The following is a 26,152-nucleotide window of genomic DNA, read 5'->3' as shown; positions in this document are numbered from 1 at the left end:
GGATCATCTCCTCAACTGAATCCCAATCCAAACCCCCCGGCCAGCTGTGGAATCATGGGGGAGGAGGTCCGGGGAACACAGGACCCCAAAACTCAAATGGACCTCCTCCACCAATCCGTCGGCCTGCCCCTCCACTCAGAACCAGACTTCCCAGTGCATGTGTGCCAGGTAGACAAGGCCATGCACCCCCCCCTGTTCCCTCCAGGACACAAATGAAACTCGGCAACTGCAAAAAGCAGATATCCTGTGACCTCAGTGACCCCGTTCACAAACTGAATCGTTCCCGTACAGAAATAGACGATCATGTGAGTATCTCCAGTGGTGTCTCCCTCAGCGAAGACAAAAAGCTCCTTTGTGATTGAATCAAATGACCCGAATTAACATCGGCAAAATCAGAGAAAAGGCCCAAGAGTGCAATCGGTCTTCTTTTTCTTCACCTCAGGACCCATGGACCATCTCACTGATAGACACGCCACAAGGCAGCACCAAGAGGCTGACGTCTTTTTGTGCTGCAACTTCCAAGTGAGAGAGTGCATGCAAATACGTTCCAACATATGTATAGCAGTTCTTTTTCTAGTTGTATTCAATATTAGATACTGGGAGACGAATTTGAAAAGTTGTATTGAAAATATCCACCTTTAAGACACTGCAACGCTCAAAATGACGTATAAATCCGAAACAGTAATTCTCATGAGGATGTTTTACAAAATGTTTCGTGTTATTTTTGTGCCTTTGGTGAGCTGAAGTTGATAATGTTCATATGAAGTTTAAATACAGGACATATCTGTCATCTTACTTCCATTTTCACTCTGGCAACCTGTTCTTCTCTTTACTGTCCCTGGCAGGCTGATGTCACGGTACAGGCATGCAGACAGCCTTCATAACTCAGGTGTGGTATGGAGTCGTTTGTCACGAATCCACCCGACCCTGCTGCAGCAGGTGGAGGTGAATGTCAGTGTGGCCACTGAGTGGGGCCATCACCAGCTCCCCTTCCCCACCACAGGTAAGGTGAACCAACACGGTACCGCAGGCAGTTATAATACTGATCATCAGAAATTAAATTCAGGTTGTCTTTCATTTGATGATGTCACACCTACAAATCACAACGATCAGAACTAGAGACCATCTTGCGATGGAATCACACCAAGATTTCAACCTTCATTTTGATCATACACACTGAAACTGTAAGTTTCATGACTGCTTCTTGCACGGTTGTGACACTGTCACGAAGACAAAATATGCACACAGACAGACATTTAAACCTGGCAAAGGACTGAAAAACACACACACACACACAGACTCACAGGATGAAAACAATACCAGCGTCACTGTTGTGGCTGGTAATTCTAAGGTGTACAGTAAACGTAGTAATACTGTTGTTCATTTAGTTTTTACATCTATGTTTGCAGTGGTGGAAGAAGTACTCAGATCCTTTACTTAAGTAAAAGTGTCAACGCCACAATGTAAAAACATGTATTTTGTCTGGAAAAGTGTACTTAAAGTATCAAAAGTAAAACGACCAATTACGGAAAATGGCCATTAAATTCCAGAGCTCCACGGTATTTTTTTTACAAACAATAATAATACACAATAATAATTTGCACAAATCCAACCTGAGCAGGTCTAATCAGCCACAAAACTAAAAGCATCTGTGAGGATGTGCAGGGCCTCTAATCTACAACGATGCATCATATTTATTCAGTTGATCATGAGGTTTGAATGTAAGATAAAAGTAACTTTAATTTGCAGATAAATAGTGGTAGTAAAGTAAAAGTGCAAAGGAGCAGAAAAGCACTTCTTCACTCACTCCAGAAGCATGTGGACTCTGAACTCTAATCTTTCATCCAGTGAACAGGACAGTGACGAGTCTGATTGATGAAATCTTCCAGCTGCTCGACCTCACTCCCAACCCGAGTGGGCGTCATTATTTAAAACTGTGCGACTCCGACGAGTACCTCCAAAAGTAAGTCACTCATCCAGAAAGTATTGTTTCCGTTCAAACATGCTGCGTTTCCACATGCATTGTTTTATTTGATGATCTCTCCTCAGTGAAGAACTGCTGGGCATGCACGAGACCATTCAGTTCTCCTGCAGGTTAAAACTCGTCGTCCCCCTCCGACTGCTCCACGTGAACGACCTCAAACACCGTCTGTGCCGGGATGTAAGTCCGTTCAAACTCCTTCTCTGTTCCAACCTGCGGTGTCGATTATTTACCAAGAAGGGGTGGCCGATCTTCAGTCTTGAAATGCTGCTCTCACAAACAACCCGTGCCTGGCCCCTCGCCAGCTTACAGTTCTCGTCAGGGCTGTTGAAAACCTCCACCCTCACTTCTTATCTTTCTTCTGTTTACACATCACGTCATGCTGGTGGCATTCAGCAGCAAGAATGAAATAGAATAAAGGTGAACGTGATGTAGCCATAGATTAATAGTCATAAAATCAAATGTTCACTGCCATTTAAGGAGTCGACATGCTTTATAAGGATTGAAACACGACACAATACATTGCCACAATCCTACACAGCAATTTCAATCTGTTTTTTTCTCCGAGGGCGCGGACGACAGAACACCGTGTCAACTGTACCAGCTCCTGCGTCCGGTTTGTGTCTTCAATACCTGCAAGTAAGATGCCTCCCACATCAGCTTTGTGAAATGGAAAGAACTGTTCAGTGGGTCACGTGTCAACCAGTGTCTGTTTGTAGGCGACATAAGGACAGGTTTGCTTTATGGTCCCCTACCGCCATGACATCTGTGTGTTTAACCTGCCCTGCTCTCTCAGGTTGAGCCTGCAGGATGTGCTCAGTAGCTACAACAGAGAGGTGACAGAGCTGATGAGGAGTAAGGTCAGTAAAGAGAGGATAACCAGTAGAACATTATTTCTGTCTCCCACATATCGCACAGTATCACAGTGTTTAAACTGTGTGCTGTGGGGTTCACCACCTCAGGATTAATTCAGATGTATCAGTCGGAGTGATGTGTGTGAAGTTGACTGTTTCATTTCGTTGCGTCTGCAGTCTGGGATGAACGTTAACGTGCTGGCGTGCCGTGTTCGCTCCATCAGCAGTCTTCTGTGTGGGCTCTCATGTGAGGAGCTGGAGGACGCTATTGGCAGTCTCAACAGAATCAATCCCATAACTCTGGTAGGATGTCACGTACAATGGTTCAACTTTTCTACTGTCAGTATAATCATACAGTGCAACACTTTGCCTTTTTTTTTTCTTGTGTGATCACTTTTGAATTCTGCTGTAAGATACAAACAGCAACACTTCCTCATATTCTTTTACAGAGTCACGATGAGATGTCTCAGTGTGAAACCGGTGAGTAGCTGTTACTCAACTGATGCCAGTTTCAGGTTATTTATCGTCCTTTGTTATTCAAGAACTCAACTGGGTAACCTATAAGCAGAGTCTGGTGTTTAAATAGATTATGAAGGACAATACAGCACAACACAATTGTAATAACATAAAATATGTCTTCATAGGAGAAGTACTGTATTGACAAATACTGTACATTAAAAATACACAAAAATGTATATATATATATATATATATATATATAGCTGCTTTTAACTACATTATAGGGTGTTGCAAACCATTTATTAGATGCTTTTTTTACTGCTTATAAATGCTTAATAGGGGGACTTAAAGTAAAGTGTTACTGGTTTGGTATATTAACATTCTAAACAGTTTATTCTCTATATTCCAGCCATGATCATGCTCCACAGGGCGCTGCTGAAAGTGCTTCAGATCTTTTTTGACAACTTCCAGTCGGACTTCAGAGGTCAGGAAGTAACCAGCAACCTGCAAATATTAGACGTTGAGGGCAACACTGAAATCCTCCAATTCAATATTTCTGCACTCTACCAACTGCAACCCACCTGGCTGATCAAGTACGTGTGCATTTATGGTCACACTCAAACACACACACACACACACACACATACTGATACACAAACATGTGCACCCTGATAAGGACAAAAGGTTTGATTGCTTTGGTTTTCCACTCCCTTGTTTCCAGTTATGAATGCTTCTCTGTTTCCTGTGAGTTGACGTACGGAGGAACAAAGATCTGTGACACAGGCATCTCTGAAAATATCAGCACCGCCTTGGCATCCGGAAACAAGATCCAGTGTAACCGTGTGTAAGGGCAAGATCCTGTAGAGAACTGTGAATTATATCACATTCAACTTCCTCGTCACTATTCCCAGAAGAATCGCATTGTCATTGATGAAGAAGTGAAACTAGATTCAGCGTCTTTAAGACAGTTTGTTGTCCTCTTTTGTACTGATGCCATCATAAGTGTGTGTGTGTATGAGAAATAGTAGAAAATGATAAGAGTCAACAAAAAAGTGTACACAAATATTTCACATAAATAGATGGCTGAGGACAAAAGGCACATGTTCATGTCTGTTTTTATGATTTTAGGATGGTGTTTCCTGTTCTAGTTCATAAGCTGCCATACGAGTGCATGCTGACATTTCGCCTCAAGGCCTCCAAGCGAGGCAAGAGTCCCGAGCTTTTAGGCTGGGCTGTACTACCTCTTTACAGCGACGGGTAGGTTGTCCACACCGTTTACACCATCTTGTCATGATTCTGTACGGTATAATGAGTGACAAAGTGTGTGTGTCTGTCTAGGACTCTGGTAAAGGGGACCGTTCTGCTCAGTTTGTCCACACTGAGCGAGCTGGCCGTCCCTCCCTCCCCTGCCCTGTTCGACGGCCACAGGAAAGCCATCGGAGTCATTCTGCAGGTCAGTAACACTGGACAACTCTGCCGCCTGCTGACAGAAAGACAAACAACATCCCATTACCTGCTCAAACATTTGTCCTCTCATCTTTCCCCAGTTTGGGTTTCTAGATCAGTTCGAGTGGAAGTACCAGAGGCCCATCGCCCTCCCCGGGTCAGTCATATTTACTGAGCCTTGTGAGGAACTGCAGAGGAAAATGTTGGAAGTCTCTAAGAAGCACTGTCTCTGCTTGTGAGTAGAAGAAAACGCCACACATATTAAGAACTACTGTGTGTATATGTGCTGTGTTCAACGTTTTATATTTTTGGACATAAATCATCTTTTCATTTCGAAAGGGAGGTTTTCTAATCCTTTGTTCTCAAGTTCAAGACCATTTTTAACCCCGAGGGGCAATTGGTTCTGCCGCAGTAGCAACAATAAAATAATGTATCCGTTAACTCACTCCTCAGATGTTCTCTCCTTCAGGCTAACAGAAAATGAGAAGGCTTTCCTCTGGAGTAAGCGTCACAGCAGTGACCAAGGAAGTGCTTTTCTCCACATGCTGCTGGGTGGAGTCCCCCAGTGGTGTCCTGAAGACCTGACAGAAATCTACACTGTTGTGGAGAACTGGATCATCCATCTACCTGAGGAGGCCCTCTTCCTGCTCAGTCACAGGTAGGTTCCTCCTGGTTCCCATACACACACATGGACACAGTCAGTGTGCAAAGCTGCAAGGACCAAGAGGAAACATGCAGCTGGTGTGTGTCTGGTGATGTGTTTACAACCATCCCATTGGTTGCAAGGAGGTGATGCAAAGAAATGATATGATGGTTTCCCACGCATCATGTCGTCTCTTTTGTCCATTCTAGCAGCACAAGTGTGTCAGTTCAGCTCGCACGCCCATTCAAACACAAATACACACAATAAATACGGGAAGAAGAAACGCTCTTAATCACAGAGCTAAAAAAACAATCATCGGTTATGAGCTTGAAAAACTAGTTGGTCATAACTTAATTCATCAATATCTAAAAACACACATAAGAAATTGAGCTGTGTACGAGCAGGAGAAATATCTATGAAGAACAGAGCCGGCTCATAGCAAAAGGGAACAAAGGATGATTAGTTTTACAGGCAGGTAGCACATCGATACAGGACGTCCTGAAGGCAGCAGAATGTGACCAGGTAGGATCAATATGCTCATTGATTTCCACAAAAGAACAGTTTCCCTCTGGCTGTTTCTGTCCTTCACTGACAGGCCGTGGAAGCGAACAATAAAAAATGCTTGCCTAATACAGCGCTCTCTGCCCTGCATGTTGTTATTTTTACAAATACATACAACAATACGACAATTTCTCACTATGTACTGTAAGATGCTCTCTTTGATGTTATCTTTTAGTGTCTTTTAGTATGTTGTCTTTTGTAGTCTGCTGTTGTCTGTTGTTGTCTTTTGTCTATACAAGGAGACAAATAACCCAAAATGACATCTTTTATCGCAACCATGACACAAGCTTGTTGAATATATCTGTTTTCTTTTTAACAGCTTTCATGATCAGACTGTGAGGAGGGCTGCAGTTCATTACTTTGAACAGATTCCAGATGAAGAGCTAGAGGTGTTTCTACCACAGTTGGTCCAGGTAAGCACACTAACTATTACTACACACGCCCAGTGACAGAACGCGATTCACACTTTGCACACTTCTCATTCGTCTCCTCGTCCAATGTTTAATTGGTTTAAGCCGTCTGATTTTAACTGTGAGGATAGGTGGCACACTCTGTAGATCCCTCATTGGTGTAAATATAGTTGGATCAGTCATCTTGTCCTGCAGGCTCTGAAGAGCGAGTGGGAGTTGGATGGACCTCTGGTGATGCTGCTGTTGGAGAGATCACTGAAGAACATTCGGATTGCCCATCAACTCTACTGGTGAGCAGCAGAGTCGGACATCAAACTGTGGGAATGTAGTTTTGTCAATGCCGTGTTTTTCACTGCAGTATTTCCAGTCAAATGATGTCATTTATTGTTTATGTAAAATGCTGACAGGCTGCTGGAGGATGCCCACACTGACCACTACTACCAGAGTTGGTTCAGTAAGGTCCAGGCTGCCCTGCGGCACTGTTGTGGCCGAGCACTGAGGCAGGAGCTGGAGCACGAAACCCGCCTGGTGTCTGTGCTCGTGCAGGTGGCTGAGAAGGTCCACACCGCTAAAGAGGCTCACCGTAAGGTTTGTAAACAGATCTCTCATCTACCCATTTATACTCATAATCCTCCATTGTTATAACCAACTATGCATCTTAGCTCTTTCATTTTATGTGTTTTTCTGCAGAATGTTTTGAACAAAGAAAAGTTAAAGATTGATAACTTCTTCAGAGATGGGATCAGTTGTTGTCTGCCTCTGGATCCTGCACTCCGTGTAAAGGCATTGGACCTGGAAGTAATGATAACTTTTTATACATTGAACATTACCCAACATATTTAATTACCTTCATCTAATATTCAAGTTATTTTGTATAACCCAAAATCCCAAATTTGCCTCAGAGGGCTTTACAATGTGTACAGCATACAGTTTAATATGCACACAGTGATTTTGGAGAGTTTACTCCTCTGATGTGTGACTTGCAGGCCTGTAAGTTTTACAACTCCAACGCTGCTCCTCTTGGGATCTCATTCATCTGCTCTGACCCTCTGGCCAAAAACATCAGTGTCATCTGCAAGGTTGGTAATAATATGTTGCTTTATTCATCCACACTGAGCCTCATGCTTCTAGATGTGTCTTACTTTTGTCTTTGATGTTTGCTGCTACGAGTTTTCCAAGTCAGCATAATAAATTGCCCTAAAATTGCCAGAAGGGTTCTGCTGTGTTTATGGGCAGGTTTTATTCACTCTAATCCTGCTTTCAGAAATCAGCATAGGAAACTATTTAGCAGTGTCAGCAGTCTCATTAAAGGGGCACTTTGTTGTTTTTACATTACTCTGTTGAATGTGTCGTTCAGACAGGAGATGACCTGCGTCAGGACATGTTGATGCTTCAGATAGTCGGTGTGATGAACAACGTTTGGCTACAGGATGGGCTGGACCTGCAAATGATCACCTACAGGTGTCTTTCTACGGGCAGAGCTCAGGGTCAGTGGACTTGATTGTGTTTTTTAATGTACATTAAAAATGTCCTTGTCTTACAAGCCAACTCTGGGGCTGTGCATTCATTCTATTCCCATATATTCTGTGTGGCTTGTCAGGCCTGGTGGAAGTGGTTCCAGATGCAGTGACCCTAGGGCAGATTCAGCAGGAGTGGGGTCTGGGTGGCACCCTTCGAGAAGACACACTGGAGAAATGGTTCCACATGTGGAACAAAACTAAAGAGGACTATGAGAAGGTTAGGACCACTAGAAGATCGTTGAAAACGTACCCTTTATGCTGGACCGTACACTTGAACACTCACTTGTGTTTGTTGCATTGTGTAACACTCTCCTACTGTGAATGTGCAGGCTGTAATGAACTTCATCCACTCGTGTGCAGGGTGGTGTGTGGCCACCTTCATCCTGGGCATCTGTGACCGCCACAATGACAACATCATGTTGAAGCACAGTGGACACATGTTTCATATTGACTTTGGTAAGATCATGGGCAACGCACAGAAGTTCGGAAGCTTTAAAAGGCAAGTGAATGAAAAGTTGAGCGCGACTTTAAAAAAGTGAAAAGAGTGGCATTTGGGAGACACAGAAAAGTATGAAGTCGAGAACCTTCCCCTGCTCTTTTCCTCCAATGATAGGGACCGATCACCATTCATCTTCACCTCTGAGATGCAGCACTTCATCACAGCAGGGGGCCAGAAGCCTCAGCACTTGCAGCGCTTTGTGGAGCTCTGCTGTGAAGCTTACAACATGATCAGAAAGCGCTCTGCACTGATACTCAGCTTGTTGGAGCTGGTAAGGCCTTTACTGAATAGCATCATCACGGTAATAACCTCCTAGCTATATCCGAGAATAGAAAATATAACATAAGCACCTTTTCATTCGCGTGGTTTCCAGATGCTACACGCAAGAATGCCAGAACTGAAGCACTCTAATGACCTGCAGTATGTCCAGAACAACCTCAGACCTCATGACACAGACCTGGAGGCCACTTCCTACTTTACAAAGTAATTTAATGCACACACAAACACACGGCCTCTCTCTTACTAAACAACATCTTCAGAATATCCCCTATTTTATTTCTGCCGCTGCATTAATCTGATTCTTAAAGTAACGGTTTGTGTCCCTCCTGCTGCAGGAAGATCAAGGAGAGCTTGGGCTGTGTGGCAGTCAAGTTCAACTTCCTGACACACAGCATGGCTCAAGGGAAGAAACAAGATCCACGAAGGCGGGTCAGCATCCCCGGTCCCAGCACCAACATCCAAGAAGCTGTCATCCAGGGATACACGAGCAGGGGAAAAGATGTGGTGAGGCGTGAGAGTGAGGAGGGTTACTGATGTTTGTTGGCATTTCACTGCTCATTGATCAGATTAAGTCTTCTGGTGTCAGATTTAGCTCTTCTAGACTGAGGATGGAGCACCTTCAGTCAACAAGACATTTGCCCTGTTTCTCAGATTCACAAGTATCATGCACTCAGGTGTTTATGTAAAGGTAGTGTAAATAAAGGCTTTCCCAGTTGAATGAATGAATGAATGAATGAATTTTATTTATCGAGCGCTTTTCACAGACATAACATCACAAAGTGCTTAACAGAGCAGAGATTTAAAAGCATAAAAAACACAATGTGACCCTAGGGTCAATAAATTACATACACAGAGAAAAATAAAAAATAAATAAATAAATAAAATAAAAATGTAAAACATATTTTAAGAGCAGGTCTAGGACATGGGTTTACTTTTTACTCAAACGCCAGCCTGTGTGTTCAGTTGATCAGTGAACGTTTAGAATAAGCACGTGGGAACTCTCACTTTCCACTGTTTGGTTAGCACAGTGTAAATCCAAAAATTCCACATTGTTTTTTGATTTGGACTCCAGCGAATGCATTACAGAAATCAAACATTAAACAGAGAAGATATTTAACAGAAATACTATGGTAAAGAAGGCGATTGGTTAGGATTTCCTTCTATTATAGAAAGCAGTGTAAAAGTCCAAACACACATTTTTATCTGACGTTCTCAACTCAAGAGACGGACCACTAAAACTCTCAATAGGGGATGCTTTACAGATCCTTGAGGGGATGCTTTACAGATCATTGAGGGGATGCTTTACAGATCCTTGAGGGGATGCTTTACAGATCATTGAGGGGATGCTTTACAGATCATTGAGGGGATGCTTTACAGATCATTGAGGGGATGCTTTACAGATCATTGAGGGGATGCTTTACAGATCCTTGAGGGGATGCTTTACAGATCCTTGAGGGGATGCTTTACAGATCCTTGAGGGGATGCTTTACAGATCATTGAGGGGATGCTTTACAGATCATTGAGGGGATGCTTTACAGATCATTGAGGGGATGCTTTACAGATCATTGAGGGGATGCTTTACAGATCCTTGAGGGGATGCTTTACAGATCCTTGAGGGGATGCTTTACAGATCATTGAGGGTAAACATTCCCTTGAGCTGCCTTCTTCCAAGAGGTTTTAAGTGTGTGGGCCAGTTACCCAAGCAGCTTCCACCTGCATGTGTTATCAGCAGTCTCTTTTCATATGTTCACCCTACAACCTAATTAATTTGTTCTGTTTTGATTTGCAGATCTATAACCTCAGAGTAACCATTCATGATGGTTTTCTGAACAGGGAGAAGACATTTGGGCAGTTTGAGCTGATCCATAAGCAGCTGCAAAAACACTTCATTGAAACCAAGCTGCCTCAGTGAGTGGAAAAAGAAATATATATATATATATATATATATATATATATATATATATATATATATATATATATGCATACAACGCACATCATGTGGCTATTTTTAGTTAGAAAAGCCGCTTTTTTTTCTTCCACAATAATGACATAATTTGATGCTTGTCTCTAAATAGGTTTCCTCGGTGGTTTAAGATGTCATTCACCACGGGCAGGAAGATGTCTCTCCTCAACACATACCTGAATCAGCTTTTTGAAGGACCATGCAAGGGAGTAAGTTCCTCTTGTCACTTGTTGAGTTCTCTCAGTGACCTCTTGGTTTGCCTGCCTCTAAACCCACAAACCTGCCTCGCTCTGTCACTTGCAGAATGAATATGTGTGCAGCTTGTTCCTGGACGGCCCCAACAAAGTCCCAGAAAGTGTGGTGGCAGGTAATACCTCGCTCTTAAATAACCAGTGGCCGTCATGCTAAAGCCAATATTTACCGTACAATGTGAAGATAGATTCTGTGCTATGACTTGATGGAATTTTGATGCTATACTGTACAGTGTAAGATATATTGTGCTGGGATTTACTGACATTGATGCGGTGATCTATTGCAGGAGCCCATCCTCAGATCCAGCTCAACATTTCCTACTCTGACTGTAAGCTCTCGGTCTTGGTAAAACACCTAAAGAACATTGTGAGTTTCCTTCACTCTTATGATTGCATTGTTTGTAGCATTCAACAAGAGGAAAGCAAACATAGTAAATGTGTGTGCTGAAGTACAGGCTATCCCTTCTGGCCCTCTTTCTCTTTTAAACAGAAGCAGGCAAACGGCGCCAACCCCGACTCCTACGTGGTCATGCATCTTAGACCGGACCCTCAGCAGCTCTCCAAGAAGAAGACGAAGGTGGTCCGAAATAATGACAACCCCACCTTCAATGAGCTGGTACAACTTTCATCCTTCCCTCTCTTCATGATTTAACACAGTCACAGCATCCTTTGGTTTCCCATTAGATTAATGGTTTAAGAAAGTAATGCTTTCATGTATTTTGTTAAAGGGCCAGTCCATGTAGCGTTCACATTAGTTTGCACATACAGTAAGTTCCAAACTTAAGTATTTAGTAAATTGAATAAAAAAAAGTTTCTTTCCAACTTTCCTTTGGAAAAGAAAAAAATAGTGCGGTTAGAAAATGAAATATTTAGGTTGTTTTAGAATAAATACGTTCTCAGCTTCTATGCAGGACAGTACATACTGACAATGTTAAGTCATTTGTGTTTTTAAAGCCCCAAATTACAAGTTTGCTTCAAAGGGATTTACAGCAAAACCCTCCATCAGACCCTCGATTCAGAGAAGGAAACACTCCCCACAGGAAGAGCAACAGGGGAGGGATTCCCACAATGGCCTCACATAATTTAAACATAATTCACATTTCTAAATGCTCTTTTATTATGAGAATGTGTATTTTTCCCAAATTTGTTTTGCATATCCGGTCCTTCTTGAGATGAAATGCTGTCAGTCAAACTTTCAAAAGTGAAAATCACACAAAGTTGGAGTGAATGTTTAATGTGTGCTCTGCCTGCGGCGCTGCTCCCCGCTGTGAGTCTGATCTTTGAGTGTTAAACCCTGCAGACTCTGAACAGAAGCCAAAAGGAAGGAAACGGAAAAAAAAATTGACAGAAATTTCAGATAAAAGCCAAACTGCACAGCAGAAAAATTCTGAACGTTAAGTTGTCTTGATAGCTAAAATATCTGCCTCTTATTCACAGCTGGAGTACAATTCCGTCCCACTGCTGTATGGGATGGTGCTGGAAGTGACAGTGAAGAGCAAGAATACTTTTGTGGCTGCAACCAACATCAGACTGGAGGAAGTGTTGCTTGACAAGGAGACGTGGTTTCCCCTCGGGAACTGTGCAATCTGACCTCAGAGAGCTGCACCGTAGGTCTGCTGCCAGCAGGGGGAGCAGCCACACCGAGGGCCACAATCAAGCCAAAGATTTCTCTCACAATGACTGAGAAACAGTCACCTGAGCAGAGGAAGTGTGCACTCTAATTTATACTTATTCATCAGACGCAACTTAACCTCACTCCAGAGCTAAATATGCCGCCATTGGATTGTGTATGTAGATGACGTTACAAGACGGAGTAAAAAAAACTCAGGGAAGGAGACTGTTTACTGTATGAAGCATCATTTACCATGTGTGTTTATTTTTAAAAATGGCAATCAAATGAAGGAGTTTTGCTAATTAGTCCCATTTTTAGATGTGAACTTGGTGATGGATGAAGGAAAGAAACTACTTTTTATTATCGTATTTGCACTCCTGTTTGTACTTTAACTTCTAAACAGTCCTTGGAAGTGTGTGTGTGGTCGGGACTGTCGAGATTACAGCGGAGGGCAGTGCAGTGCAGTCAGGGGCTGCCTGTCTGGTACCTGCTCAGACTGAGTGTGTTCGTCCCTTTGGGCTGTGTCAACTGGATGTCCTTGACCAGTGGAATTGGAGGCGGGGAGGGAGAGGGGTGAGGAGAGTGTGTGAGCAGGATGACAACTCTGCCTCTCCAGCCTGAGGGGCTGAGGTAACACTCTCCCCATCACTCCATCCTTTTGTCTTATCCATCAGTGGCATTCACACACAGCTATGCACATGCGTGTGCAAACAGGCAAAGGCAGACACTCGCATGCCCGCACAAATACTCCGGTGTAAAAAACATACACATACACACTTTCTAGGCTAAGGCAGGTCTTCGTGTTATCTTCACGCCATCTTACTCCTGACAGGCCTGCTGACCCGTACTCTCCTCCGCCTCATTCATAGGATTTAGTGATGAACGAGGATAGAAGTAGTCTCCCAGCACTGGATTCGGTTCAATAATGTATACCTCTGTGAATGCTATTTATATTATTCCCTGCTGGGTCTCTCACGTAGAGGTAGGCTTGGAAGAAAATTCTGGCTGCTACTCTTTCACAGTAGTGCTCATGGACTATTAATGTATCCTGGCATCAGTTTCAGATCCAATAGAATAATTACATCTATTGTTTTGGACTAGATGATAAATCCAGAAACAACACTGTCTTGTGGTTTCTCTTATGTGTGATCAACTCTGCCACAATAATTGCACTTGCATCAATTATTAATTTGATGATGAGAATCTAATATCCGACTCCAGGGATTTCTCCACTACTTGAGTGATGCCAGCAGAGAGTTATTCTTCCTGCTGGTCTTTTTCCTCCACAGTGGAGAAAAAAAGCATATCTATTTTCTGACAATAAATCTGGTATTTATATCTGAGGAAATAGTGCTTTTGATTCATTTATATATTTTTGTTGATGTTGCATCAGCCACGCTTCTCTGTTGGCGAGGTGTGTGTGTGTGTGTGTGTGTGTGTGAGAGAGAGCGAGAGAGAGTTTGATATATTCAATTCAATTTATTTTTGTGTAGCCCAAAATCACAAATTTGCCTCAGAGGGCTTTACAGTCTGTACACATACGACATCCTCTTGTCCCGGGACCCTCACATCGGAACAGGAAAAACTCCCCCAAAAAAACCCCTTTAATGGGGAGAAAAGAGGGAGAGACCTTAGGGAGAGCAACAGAGGAGGGATCCCTCTCCCTGGATGGACAGAAGTGCAATAGATGTCATGTGAACACAATGAACAACAACAGAGTTACAACACATTCAATGCATGTGACAGAATCACGGCAGGAAGCAAGACCAGGGTCCAGGTATCTCCAGGGTCCAGGGAAACCTGCGAGGCGAGAAAGCACAGAGACTCCGGTGAAGAAGCAAAGTCAGTCATGTGCATTCATGGTATCGGTAATATAATTAATAATGTTAATAATAAAAAAAATGATAGTAGCAGTAGGTGTCAGTAGGGCCATGGCGGGAGGAAGGACCAGGGTCCAGATATAACCACGATCCATGGAAACCTGTGAGGCGAGAAAGCACAAAGACTGCAGGGAAGAAGCAAAGTCAGTAATGAGCATTAATGGAACATGAATTCATAAGGAGATGAAGAAGAGGAGAGAGGAGCTCAGTGTATCCTAGGAAGTCCCCTGGCAGTCTAGGCCTATAGCAGCTTCTCTAGGGGCCAGAGGAACGTCTAAAGCCTACTCTCAAATGTGGTGAGTGTGTTAGTTTCTTAGTCCTTGAAGTTTGTTTTTATCTGAGAGTTAAAAGACAAATCCTGATCAAAGATAACGGTGCTGCTGGATGTCAGGGCAATGCCATCTAGAGAAACTTCATCATCAGATAATTGATTTCGGAGGTGTTCTGGGCCCAGTAGAATAACTTCAGTTCTGTCTGAGTTTAACATCAGGAAGATGCAGGTCATCCAGGTTTGTATGTCCTTAAGACATATAGAGAGCTGTTTTTATTCATGCCAAACAAAGACGAAGAGGGAGGCTGGATCCAGGCTGCATCTGTCTCGGAACCGGAGAGGCACCCAGCGGTAGCCTGGAGGTGGAAAAGGAAGGGGGGCGTGAAAAGAAATGTGTGTATAGCCGCTAATTACATGAGCATCATATAGACACGCAGAAGCATTTCCATGAAACGCGAGCACAGAGCAGAGACCGACCTTCAGTAATGCTGACACTGTGTATGAAGGGAAATACAACGATGGTCGCACAATGTCACCTGATGTAATTTAGCTCTTTGTCTGACTCCCAACCCCCCCCCCCCCCCCCCCTCTGTCGCTCTTTCTGCCTCTGTGGCTCACCTTTCTTCAGGCTGGTGAAGGGCAGGGTGTGCTGGCCCACAAAATCGCTGCTGAAGAAGCCGGTCTGCTGACGGACACAGAGGCGGATGAGGCAGAGCTCGGGGACACTGATGCTGAACTTCATGGTGGCATTCCAGTGAGGACTCAGAGCTGTAATGGTAATTAGATTTAATTCATTAAGTCTTAAGTGGATGCGTTAATCGGCAACGGTTTGTCAAAAGGTGTTGTCATCTTTACAGGATGATATATCAGTGTTGTGTTCAGCTTGTTTCTGTTATCCCAAAGTGTTTTTTGTCTTCTTTCTATTACACAAAGAATCAGCACCAGAACTAGAGGAAAAGTCAGACAATTTACAAAGTTATTACAATTCATCCTGGAGGGGGACTGAATGTCTCCCAGTCAGTCTGGACCAAAGTGTTAAGCTGACCTACAACTGACATCGACAGAGTAAATAAACGATTATCCGATCCACAGTAGAGTCCCTGTCAGGATGACGTGATGCATGACATGAAGTGCCATTTGTTTGTTTACGACAAATGAAGAGAGCACACGTAGATAACTGAAGAGTCACCTCTGCTGCAGTCTGCAATCCATTTCTGATTCCAAACAATGTTCTCATGTTCCTCTGTTGCATCCAAATTTCCTTCTAAGTCCACATTATTCACCAGTGACCTTTATCGGTTTCATAGCGTGAAATGATTTTATGATTTATGCCTATTCATAAGTGTTCTGCACCATCCAGGACTGTTTCTCTCTCTCACTCTCTCGCTCTCTCGCTCTCTCTCTCTCTCTCTCTCTCAACATTTGCCACTTTAAATTCAAGGAACTGTCATAATGTCGATATTCAGAAAGAAAAAACATGGCCCACGATGCCCACACAACTCATTTGAGCTTCTGATAGGATCTCAGAAATTCACGTTTTCTGTAATTCTTCGTTTCTAGAACATTGAACAGTTAACTCTGACAAAATACATCTTGGAATGATTAAAGTAAAAGTTTAGCTGGGCCAGTCAAGCTTTATCTCGAGAACAAGGCCACATGCAATTGGTCTTGTAGTACTTACAGTTGTTTTTGACAATATGTGTGTTATTTCTGCACGAGTCAGATGCAATCCCATGAATCTCCACTCTGACAAAGGAGTCCAGAGCTTTGCCAGTCCTGGAAAGGGGAAGGTTGGATGCACCAATCACCTGCAGATAGACACACAGAGATGCATTTCTGATGGTCACAAAGGGAGTGTATGAGAATCGATATCAGGGAAGAACAGGACATATAAAAGAGAAGAGAAAACCGGAGAGCCAGTAAGAGTAGAGAAAAGAAGAGAGGGCTGTAATTACACTAGTCTGGAGAGAGGCAGGCTTATCTGCAGTCCTCTCACACTGAGCCGTCCCTTCCCCAGCTCTGATCAAAGACAAACCTGCATGTACTTATCGCGACGTGCACCGCTTGGCACTGCTGGAGCTTTACAGTGGCCGGCCCAAAATGACAGTCTTCCTTGATGAAGTCATGCTACAAAACAGCCCTGCATTATGCTCATTCACACTTACAACGGTCCGTACGTATAGAACAGTTTGGAGTTGTCATCGCAAGATTCTCGATTGAAGAACAAACCATTGCTAGTAGTTGACAGTTTTATGCGAAATAGACTCATGAGAGCTCAAGAGGAAATATTGTTTTTCCCGAGCAGATGAATAATTTACGGTTTAAAGATTGAAAACTCAACCCTTTCTGAGTTACACTACTCGTGACTCCTATTTCCGCTGAGTTGAGAGCTGAGTCAAGATTGCAGGATTTTCCCTGAAGTTTGATCAAATAATACAGAATGGTGATTTCTATATAGGTAGGGTGTCTCCCGGGGCACCCAAAAAAAACAAAGCGCACCGCATTTATATTTCATGCACTGTGCTCGGATACTGTGTGTGTGCATCCTCCTTTAGAAGACAATGTCTGATGTGCTCATCCATCCTCATGAACTATTGTCTGATCAAGATTCATTTCCTTCATCAGACAACAGCAAAAACCAGGAATTATAGTCGAATTAAATACTGTACTATAGGGCTTTAAAGCAAAGGATATCGCCGATGTAACAGGTGACATTTAGAACAGCTGCAAAACTGACTGAGCTTAATTTAGGAAATAATCCACGACTGAGTCTTTTTGAAAAACATAAACACACAGTCAGCTTAAATGATTCATTGCTGTTCATAAGACTAAGATGAGAGAGTAAGATGTTCCCTCGCCTACCTCCTCTGCAGTGAGTCCCATGTGATCCCAGGCAATTCCACATATTGTCTTTGCAGTAAAAAGCCTAAGATATCTCTCTCTCGAGTCCCACCATTATGTTCCACATAAGAGGAAACTCTTGTATCTCTGTAATTGGACTTAGAAGAGTGAGTGCGTGACAGTCGTCCTGATGGCGAAGAGATGCGACTGTTCTCTACAGCTTCATTCATCTGTTGCCGTGTGACTTGGATGCAGTACATTACAAGTGTCTGCTAACAAAAGAATGGAAAATAAAAGGATTCATTAATCGCACCCGGGTCTAATTACATTGGATCACCCGTCTCCTTTCCTTCTACTTTCTGAAGGACTTAATCTAATTAAACGGAGACTATCTCAGGGAGATTTATGTTGTTGTTGGTTCACAGCATCCGGCAGGAAAGCATGAGAGGCTAAGAGTAAGATGAGCGCTTCTGCACAACCGCTATATAGTGAGGCATAGACAAGCGCATGCATGCACACAAAGCACACACACAGCCCTGTAACATTACACCTTCATCCGTAAATCCACCCTGAGTGGATTATTGAGCGTTCAGTGCTCCTGAGCTGTACCTTGAGCATCAGGGTTGTGGGTTTGATGCTGCACTGGCTGCAGCTCGGATCAAAGCTCCTCTGACTGCACACGAGCACCGCCGGCTTCAGGACGTATCCACAGCCGCCGTTGTCCTGGAAACGGCCATTATTAAGGTCCATAGGCAAGCCCCGAGTTTGGAAATTGAGAGCCACTGCAACACACCGCGGGAGAATGTTTGGAACAATGAAAATGAGGAGCTATAGCTGTGACAACATTTTTTCTTTTTTTTTACAAGAACAAAATTGAGAATGCTGAAAGCTTGTTCAAATAAAACTGGCAGCGTGAGATGATCTCCTGCATACCTTCTGTGTTCATTCTGCAGGAGGGAGCTAAATCATATATTGACTTGGAATGTTTTGCTTACATTGCATCAGGGACACATTCACCAGTGCAATAAGTGCATCTGTAGTGGGATTTCTGCAGTGCAAAGCTCTTTGTTGGCATGTGTGCTGCATATATCATGTTTTCAGTTACATTTCAGACATATGAATAGATTGTCAGACAAAGGATGTGGCAGGGTCTGCAATTACAGGGACCAACAATGCAAAACACCTTTAATGTTGTCCTAACCAACACACTGCAATGCATCTTTCTGCTTCTTTTAATATATGTCACGGGGTCCCAGTGAATGTTCTGCTCATCTAACTGTAATTGATCCTTCCAGGCTGCTGCTTTTTTACCGCAGCCCCCTGCAACTGTGAAAAGTGCCGCTCACCATCTGCACAGCTGCCACCGAAGCGCAGAGACAATCTGCTCAGCCATCGGCAGGGCTTCGTGTCACAATCAGTGGCTGGCCGACTGAGCGATGGAGACGGATGAGGAGGATGTGTAAAGACAGACGAAGTGACGGAGCCAGACAGATCAGGGCTGTGACTTTAAGTTCACGTATTGCCCCCCGTGTTTGGGGGGGGGGGGGGGGGGGGGGGTGCAAATCGATTTAGAAAATGTGTGAGAAGGACCAGGAGAGGACTTGCTCCGGGGAAATCACCGGTGAGGTGGTCAGGCTGTGGACCGGAATGAAATGTTCTTTTCACTGCTAATCGACAGGACACTAGGCCGGGTTGTTCCCTCTGAAGTTTGACAATTTCTGTTTCCGAATTACGTTTCTCTCCATTTCAAAAGCTTGAAATGGATTGTGGTGGTTGTTCAGTGTGTACCGATAACTGCTGCCACAAGAAAACCAGAGAAGACTTCATGTCTTTTTCTGAATTGGTGTTTTGACCAAAATTGAAATATCATTGGCAACAAAGTACGAATAACATCAGGGACATTGTATTAACCATATTTTTTCATAATCCTTTTTTTATTTTCCATATAAATCTAAACAAATTAAAATACAATTGAATCAAATAATTTATGGTTTAATGTATTTACTTTTTTTAAAGAAAATGATTTATAAACTACTCAGATTGGTCCTAATGATAGAATGCTTAGAAAGATTTCCATGACTCCATAACTGCATATTGGATAACATTGCATGCACAGTATGCATAAACCACATCAACGAACACCAATCTTCCAAGTTTGGAAATTTGTAACGGTTCAACAAATATTATAAAATCAATTTCAGATTCCTGTGCCTAAATAAGTGTGTGTGTGTGTGTGTGTGTGTGTGTGTGTGTGTGTGTGTGTGTGTGTGTGCACAGACAGGCGTATGCTCGCCCTCTCTGACTCACCGAGCTGTGAGCCGACGTTCCAAAACTTCTGAGGGTTGTAGTTGGTGGAAGTCGTCCTCGTGCCCGCTGGGTAAATCCTGCTGAGGAACTTCTGTGTGTGCTGAACAAAATCTGCCCCTGAGTGAGAGGACGCACAACACTCGCAGGTCACATGTCTCCTCTGACTCACACTGCTTCATCACAACGTCCACTGATTCAAACTTCACAGATGTCGTGATGGTGATGCTGTACATTTTAGTCTAACTCAGTGTCTGTTTGATGCAGTGATCAAGGAAAACATTTGGGTTTATCTACAGGGACGTGGTCACTTTTTAATAGTGTCAGATTTCAGTGTTCCCGAATGTTTTTTACTGATGAGTTGCTTTTATTCAAAATATTACCTAAAATAGGATCCTACAGGGAAGATGCACCAATTTCTATGGAAGTTAGTCGAATGTGGAATGTAAATTTCATGACCTGAAAAGGTGAACTGTTTGTCGTGATCACCTCATGAAGCCTGAATAATTATCTTTAATCTGGATAGACGACAAAAAGGCTCAGAGCTTCAGTCTGTGTGGACTCGTGCCATTGCTGTGTAGTTTCCCTGCAGGGCCTGAGGACAACAAGGGCCGACACACTTTCTACAGTATAGTCGAGACTATACAGCCAAGCAACAAGCTCATAATGTAGCTGTGTGTCTGGAAAGTGTCACTCCTCTGATTTCATTTCTCTACATCACTGTTTCTTCAATATACTGCCGCCCAGAAATGCGATTTAAACTTCTGTGGGCTCTTTCCACTTCTCCAACAGTGGTTGGAGGCACATTTCTGGACCTGTGCTGTTGTGCTTTATTCCCTATAAAGTACTCCCCTATGTCGTATATATGTCATGTTCAATATGCTTTCGCTATTATGGAGGTTTATGGTGCCAGATGTGATTGCATTTCTCGTCCAAAGAGGACCTACTGAGACTTGTCCTTTGAGCTCAGTGTGATTATAAATCATGCAAATCTGCTGGGCTCATCGGAATTAGATTTTGTGATACCTGCAATTATCTGCAATCTCTTCCCATAGTTTCTGCTCCATACATAACATTTTACCAGAGGCTTTGGCTAGCCTGCGAGCTTTCTTCTCTGCCACGGATGTGTTCTCTTTGAAGTCCTGCTTGTCCTTTGAATGCCTGAAGCTGATGAACTTCACAGACCTTGTGTACACAACCAGGTCAGATAGAGCCTCTGCCACCGCCACCTTCTTCTTATGCTTATCACATTTAGGGTGGAGAGAAAGACAAACCAAAAAGAGTGTTCACCAAATTGCAACAAATGCTGTTGAAATTCCAAAGAGCAAAGCTTCACCTTCTTGTCCCATCATCTTGTAGCGTACATTCAACTATATCCGTACGGAATCTCCAAACAGTATAGAAATCTGCTCCTGAATCTAACTGACTTACTTTCTTCTTTGCCTTTGCCTTTCTGGGAGAACAGAACTTTGCCTTGTTTTGACGATCCTCTTCCTCCTCCTCCTCCTCCTCCTCCTCCTCCTCATCATCCTCATCCTCATCCTCGCCCTCATCTGTGTTCTCCTCTGCCTCTGTCCCTGCTGCGCCTTCAGCCTTTAGCTTTTTATTTTTGACCAGGATCTTATACTTCAGGTCCTGGTATCCCCACAAATGCAAAAACATGCATGAATTCACACATGAGTAAATGCAAAGGTACCTTCTTCATCCTGGCACCTACATTCACCATCACACAGTTGCATCAGTCAAGCAAACTCTGAGTCGTATGTAGTATTTAAGTCATACTACAGTAATGATAAGCTTCATGGCTTCCTTTGGCACAGCACTCTTTAATCTTTCCTCGCTGTTGCACAAAACTATACAGTCTGGAGAGCTAGAACAGAGGCTTTGCGTCTCTCGCTGTAATTTAGGATTAAAATGTGTCCATGTTTACGATAAAAAAAGAGTAAGAACTGATTTGAAGCCTTTGATCTAAAGGGTCAGAGTGGAGTATAAGGTAATGAACAGTTTTTAAAGGTTGCATAGTGGTTACACTTTCGTAATTGGATGGTAACTTGGGTGTGAAGCTGTATGGGTGTGACACATGAACACTGAGTATTCAAGTTGCTGAGGGTTAATAGTCAAGATGAAACCATTAGTGCTGAGGCTCCATATCTAAGCCCCAACTTCCTGAGTCATGAAGATAAAGAATGATATGGGGAAGGAAATATTATATGCACACTCAAGATAAAACTAATTTCTTGCTGTAAATTCCAAAGCAGTAAGAAGTCTGAGGCAGCAAGAAACTCCAGCGAGACAGCACACATCCATCCACTCTCAGAGAAAAAGCCTTCATCCTCCTCGTCATTTTTAATAGAATGTAGAGACGGTGCCAGCGTCTCTCAGGCCAGTCGCTCAGTCAAGGGTTTATGCAGCGCTTTCATTGGAGAAATCAGAACCCAAACAGGGCACTCTAAACGAACAATCAGCTCAAGTGCCTCAGCATGCTTACAAGGATGGGCACTTCTCAGAATCAACTGCATCACATTTGATTTTGCGAATCTCCGAGAGATTAAAGAGGCTTGCAAATGCAGGCGTCCAGTTACCCCTGTGTCCCAGTGGAGGAGAGAGGCACTGGAAGCCTCGGAAAGAGACTAATGAGGCCGAAAGGTCTCATTTCCTCCTTGTTTTGCTTTGCAATGACAGCCGATGAGGATTTATACACATACAAACACTGTCGTGCCTCTGCCTGCACCGGCAGCTCTAACATTAAACGCAGATCCTGGTTCTGATTCACCACTCAGATAGTCAAAATCTTTCTTTTCTGAGTCTTACATTGGGGCTAGGGAGGTCCCCAGTGGTTGGTTGATCCAAGGGAGATCTCAGCAGCTTTTCCCCCAGGATCGAGATCAGCCACTTGGCCATGACCTCCTGTTGCTCCTTGGAGCAATGGTTTTCAAGTGACAGGATCACCGGGTAAGCAGACACCTGTCAAGAAATAATCACATCAAAAATAATCATGATTTAAACTCTATTTCCAGCAATTAGCATCATCCTGGATCTACTGCTCTCTCTCTCTGCAGGCTCTAAATTCTCTCGGCACATCACAGAGAATGGCCTAAATCATAGATAACTTGCAAGCAAAGCATTACGATCAGAGATGCTATTAATTAGAGCGAATGCAGCTCGGGACTCCTGGCGGCTAAGGAGGCATGCAGGAGCGAACACTACTCCAGAATATGTCACGTAACACACTACAAGCTTTTACCTCGAAGGCATGTTGCTCCACAGTGGTGATGACGTCCTTGAATAGTAGCTTCGTGGTTAGGGTGTAGCCATGGTGGACTATGGGCTCCATATCTGGCCCATCCCAGCAGTCAATCTCGATACAGCGACAGCCTTCTTTCAGAGCACTGTGCCGCAGGAAGACACACAGATGAGCACATGCAGGCAGACAGAGACACATGCACACACACTGAGCTGTGGCAAGGCTACGATCAGCGCTTATAATCTGCTGCATGAGAAATTAGAAGTGAAGCGTTGACACACAAACTGAGCTATTTCCGTTCCACACACAAGTTCAAGCCATCATAAAAACTCCCATATAATTGACACATTACTGTGTATTATATACAGTGTAATGTATGTAATTCATGTGATGCTCAAACCAATAATGTTTGAGCATCTAAGCTTATATATTTGAGCTTATATGCTAAGCTAAGCTAACAATGACCTGACTCTAGCTCCATCCTTCATGCACAGACATGAGTATTTCTATGCTAAGCTAAGCTAACAATGACCTGACTCTAGCTCCATCCGTCATGCACAGACATGAGTATTTATATGCTAAGCTAAGCTAACAATGACCTGACTCTAGCTCCATCCGTCATGCACAGACATGAGTAGTATCAACTTTCTTAAAGAAAGCAAATAAGTGTATTTCCCAAACATTTTCTTTACCACCTCTTTGCAACCAGGACACAAGCAGACAATAATGTCACACAGTTTTTTCAAGTGGGCACGATCAATGTGTTACGGGATTTCTAAAAACCCACCTTTTACTCCTGACACTTTGCTCTTCTTTCTATATGATTCATCCGTTATCGAAGTAAACCAGAGCTTCCAGGCTGCTGGTTTGGAGGATTCCCCTCCACCAGCCGGCCAGGGTTCTCAGCACATTCACAGCGACCATAAATAAATACATCCCTTCTGCTGCCATCAGCCCCCTTTGTAATCACTTTCATGGTCCCATAAAGAGACCGCAGCAAATTCCCTGTGCCTCAGCACACGAGTGGGTCAATGAAATGAGAGAATCCTGACAGCACACATATAGGTCTGGGGAAGAGACTTAGAGAGAAGGTCAAAGTGTATTGAGGGGTGACCAATTTAAATGATGTTTAAATTGGCCTTATCTGGGTTTTCCTGACCCACGTTAAATAGCAGATTAATTAGACATAAAGATTCAGCAGATAAATTGATGTTGGTTAATTTGCAAGTGTAATTACACCTATGTCTGTGCAATTCAGTCATGTGGGGAATTGTTTCCTTGGAAGTGGGGTGTTTTTCTGAAGCGCTGCATCGTGAAGAAGACCACAAGCTGTACTGTTTTCACTGTACTTACCAAATATAGGCATTCAGGTGGCTCTTTCCTATTAGCTGATCTCCGGTCAGGTAGGTGTTGTGTGATGACGAGATGAAGTAATTGGTGAGAGGCTGGTCCATGTTTTGGTAAACAGACGTGTGGGCCTGGTTAAAGGCGCAGCAGTCTTTGGACTCCATGTACCTCATGAAACCTCCAAATGTCATGGACCTACTTTCTCTGGCTGGAAGAGGAAGAAGGAGCAGAGTAACTCTGTCAGTGACACTCAAAATCAGCATTGGCTATACATGAATCCACCATCATGCTAGTGGCTCTGTGAGGCTGCATCCTATTGTACCCTATGAGCATGCTATGTTTAGCAGATATTTTAGTTTAGCATGTTAGCATGCCAACATTTGCGAATAAGCACTAAACAAATCACAGCTGAGACTGTTTGAATTGTCATTAGTTTTGCTGCTATTAATTTGGTCATTAGCCAACCTGATGATGCCAGGTGAAAAGTCAGGGGATTACCTAAATCATTGGAATTCATCTTTTGGGCAATCCATCCAACAGCTGTTGAGATGTTATTATAGTGACCACCTTTAACTTGCTCCAACAAAATATAGCTACTTCGTAGAGGTTACTGTGTTACTATCATCACTAATATTACATTAAGATCAAGTCAAGATGAAAGTGACATTTAAAAACACAATAAGTAGGCTAGACTTAGTTGGTTATAAAACCAACTGAATAATCAGTCCCAAAGATGAGCAACCTAAATGAAACGTCTATAGTTCTTTGATTAAAAAGTCAAAGGTGTAGCGTACACACAAACCAGAGGAGAGAAGTAAACTTCAACTCTCAGGGAACACTAGAAACAACCAATCAATGATCTTAAAATCAACCTTATTTTTCAAGTCAGACAGTTTGGAAAAGCACAGGTGTAATTGATGACATTAAAACAATTACATTCCGTTTAGGTGAGCTACATCCAGGGTCCTGGTCTTGTTAATGTTGGCTCCCTGTCACAGCTAACTGGGACACTTGATGGTACTGCTCCATCGTTAACAACATCTGGTCAATTAGTCCGCTGACGTGCCTTACATTACTTCTATTTTCCTTCTGTCAATTCAACCCCCCTGCCTTAGAGCACTCACTTTGTCAGCCTGGGACCACCGGAGCTAAAGCCTTGACTTCTGTTTCACCAAATTAGCAGAATTACGTGATTAGTCCTTAAAGAGTAAGAGGGTTTTCTTTACCCATCGTAATGAGCAGCAAGCCGCCTGACATGGTACCTGACATGGTGCACAGCTCTCTCTTCACTTACCTGTCTCTTCAATCTCATACGTAGCAATCAATCTCTCTGCCGTCTCTTCATTGGCCGTGAGCTCCACCTGTTCGAAGTTGAGGAACCTGACGATGGCGCTGGCAGGCAAAACGGTCTGCCCCGAGGTGTAGCACAGGAATAGACGCTGGATTTCAGCTTCCCTGGGACAAGGGGCCTTGCCTTTCTCCATCCTGACCTGCACACAATCATTGTAGCCTCTTAAGCCCTTGTCGCCAATCCTGGGAAGTTAGTCTTAAGTTTCTCTGTGAAACTTCCAACTTGCATAAAATTAACGTGCAATTCTGAGAAGAGCACGTGTCTACTAATACTTTATCAAAGGCTTGTGTATGCCTGCGAGGCTGAATATCCATCATGATAGTGTTAGAAGGAAGAAAGCGTTGAATTTAGGTCTTTTCAAAGCGTAGTGCTTCAGATTATTCTTTACGTTGTCATCTTGTAGATATTTCAAACACTTTCAAAGACACAGCACATC

At 43.3% G+C, this 26,152-nt stretch overlaps 2 protein-coding genes across 2 annotated transcripts; one reads left to right on the top strand and one right to left on the bottom strand.

Annotated features, from left to right (window-relative positions):
* Positions 1–212: 212 nt before the first annotated feature.
* On the top strand, positions 213–13,634 carry pik3c2g (phosphatidylinositol-4-phosphate 3-kinase catalytic subunit type 2 gamma; the record flags this gene model as incomplete). Its single annotated transcript, XM_079276692.1, has 32 exons — positions 213–305; positions 443–522; positions 846–1,003; positions 1,849–1,963; positions 2,050–2,161; positions 2,550–2,620; positions 2,778–2,841; positions 3,013–3,138; positions 3,285–3,306; positions 3,704–3,887; positions 4,016–4,138; positions 4,423–4,551; positions 4,633–4,747; positions 4,842–4,975; positions 5,210–5,398; positions 6,264–6,357; positions 6,550–6,644; positions 6,762–6,942; positions 7,045–7,152; positions 7,341–7,433; positions 7,712–7,841; positions 7,955–8,091; positions 8,204–8,373; positions 8,488–8,644; positions 8,747–8,856; positions 8,988–9,156; positions 10,442–10,560; positions 10,728–10,824; positions 10,919–10,982; positions 11,154–11,233; positions 11,357–11,482; positions 12,304–13,634. The coding sequence occupies 32 exons, from the start codon at positions 213–215 to the stop codon at positions 12,454–12,456; spliced, it is 3,798 nt and encodes a 1,265-aa protein (XP_079132818.1). The 3' UTR covers positions 12,457–13,634.
* A 1,268-nt stretch (positions 13,635–14,902) lies between these two features.
* Positions 14,903–25,849, bottom strand: LOC306783147 (1-phosphatidylinositol 4,5-bisphosphate phosphodiesterase zeta-1-like; the record flags this gene model as incomplete). The annotated part of the gene is made up of 11 exons (XM_079276680.1): positions 14,903–14,985; positions 15,248–15,397; positions 16,311–16,437; positions 18,080–18,252; positions 19,778–19,894; positions 20,856–21,012; positions 21,206–21,409; positions 22,586–22,738; positions 23,019–23,163; positions 24,372–24,573; positions 25,660–25,849. 11 exons carry the CDS (start codon positions 25,847–25,849, stop codon positions 14,903–14,905), a joined length of 1,701 nt encoding a protein of 566 aa, XP_079132806.1.
* Positions 25,850–26,152: the final 303 nt, after the last annotated feature.

Source organism: Melanostigma gelatinosum (assembly GCF_949748355.1).
Source record: "Melanostigma gelatinosum genome assembly, chromosome: 1".
NCBI lineage: Eukaryota > Metazoa > Chordata > Actinopteri > Perciformes > Zoarcidae > Melanostigma > Melanostigma gelatinosum.
This window is presented reverse-complemented; position numbering and strand designations above follow the sequence as displayed.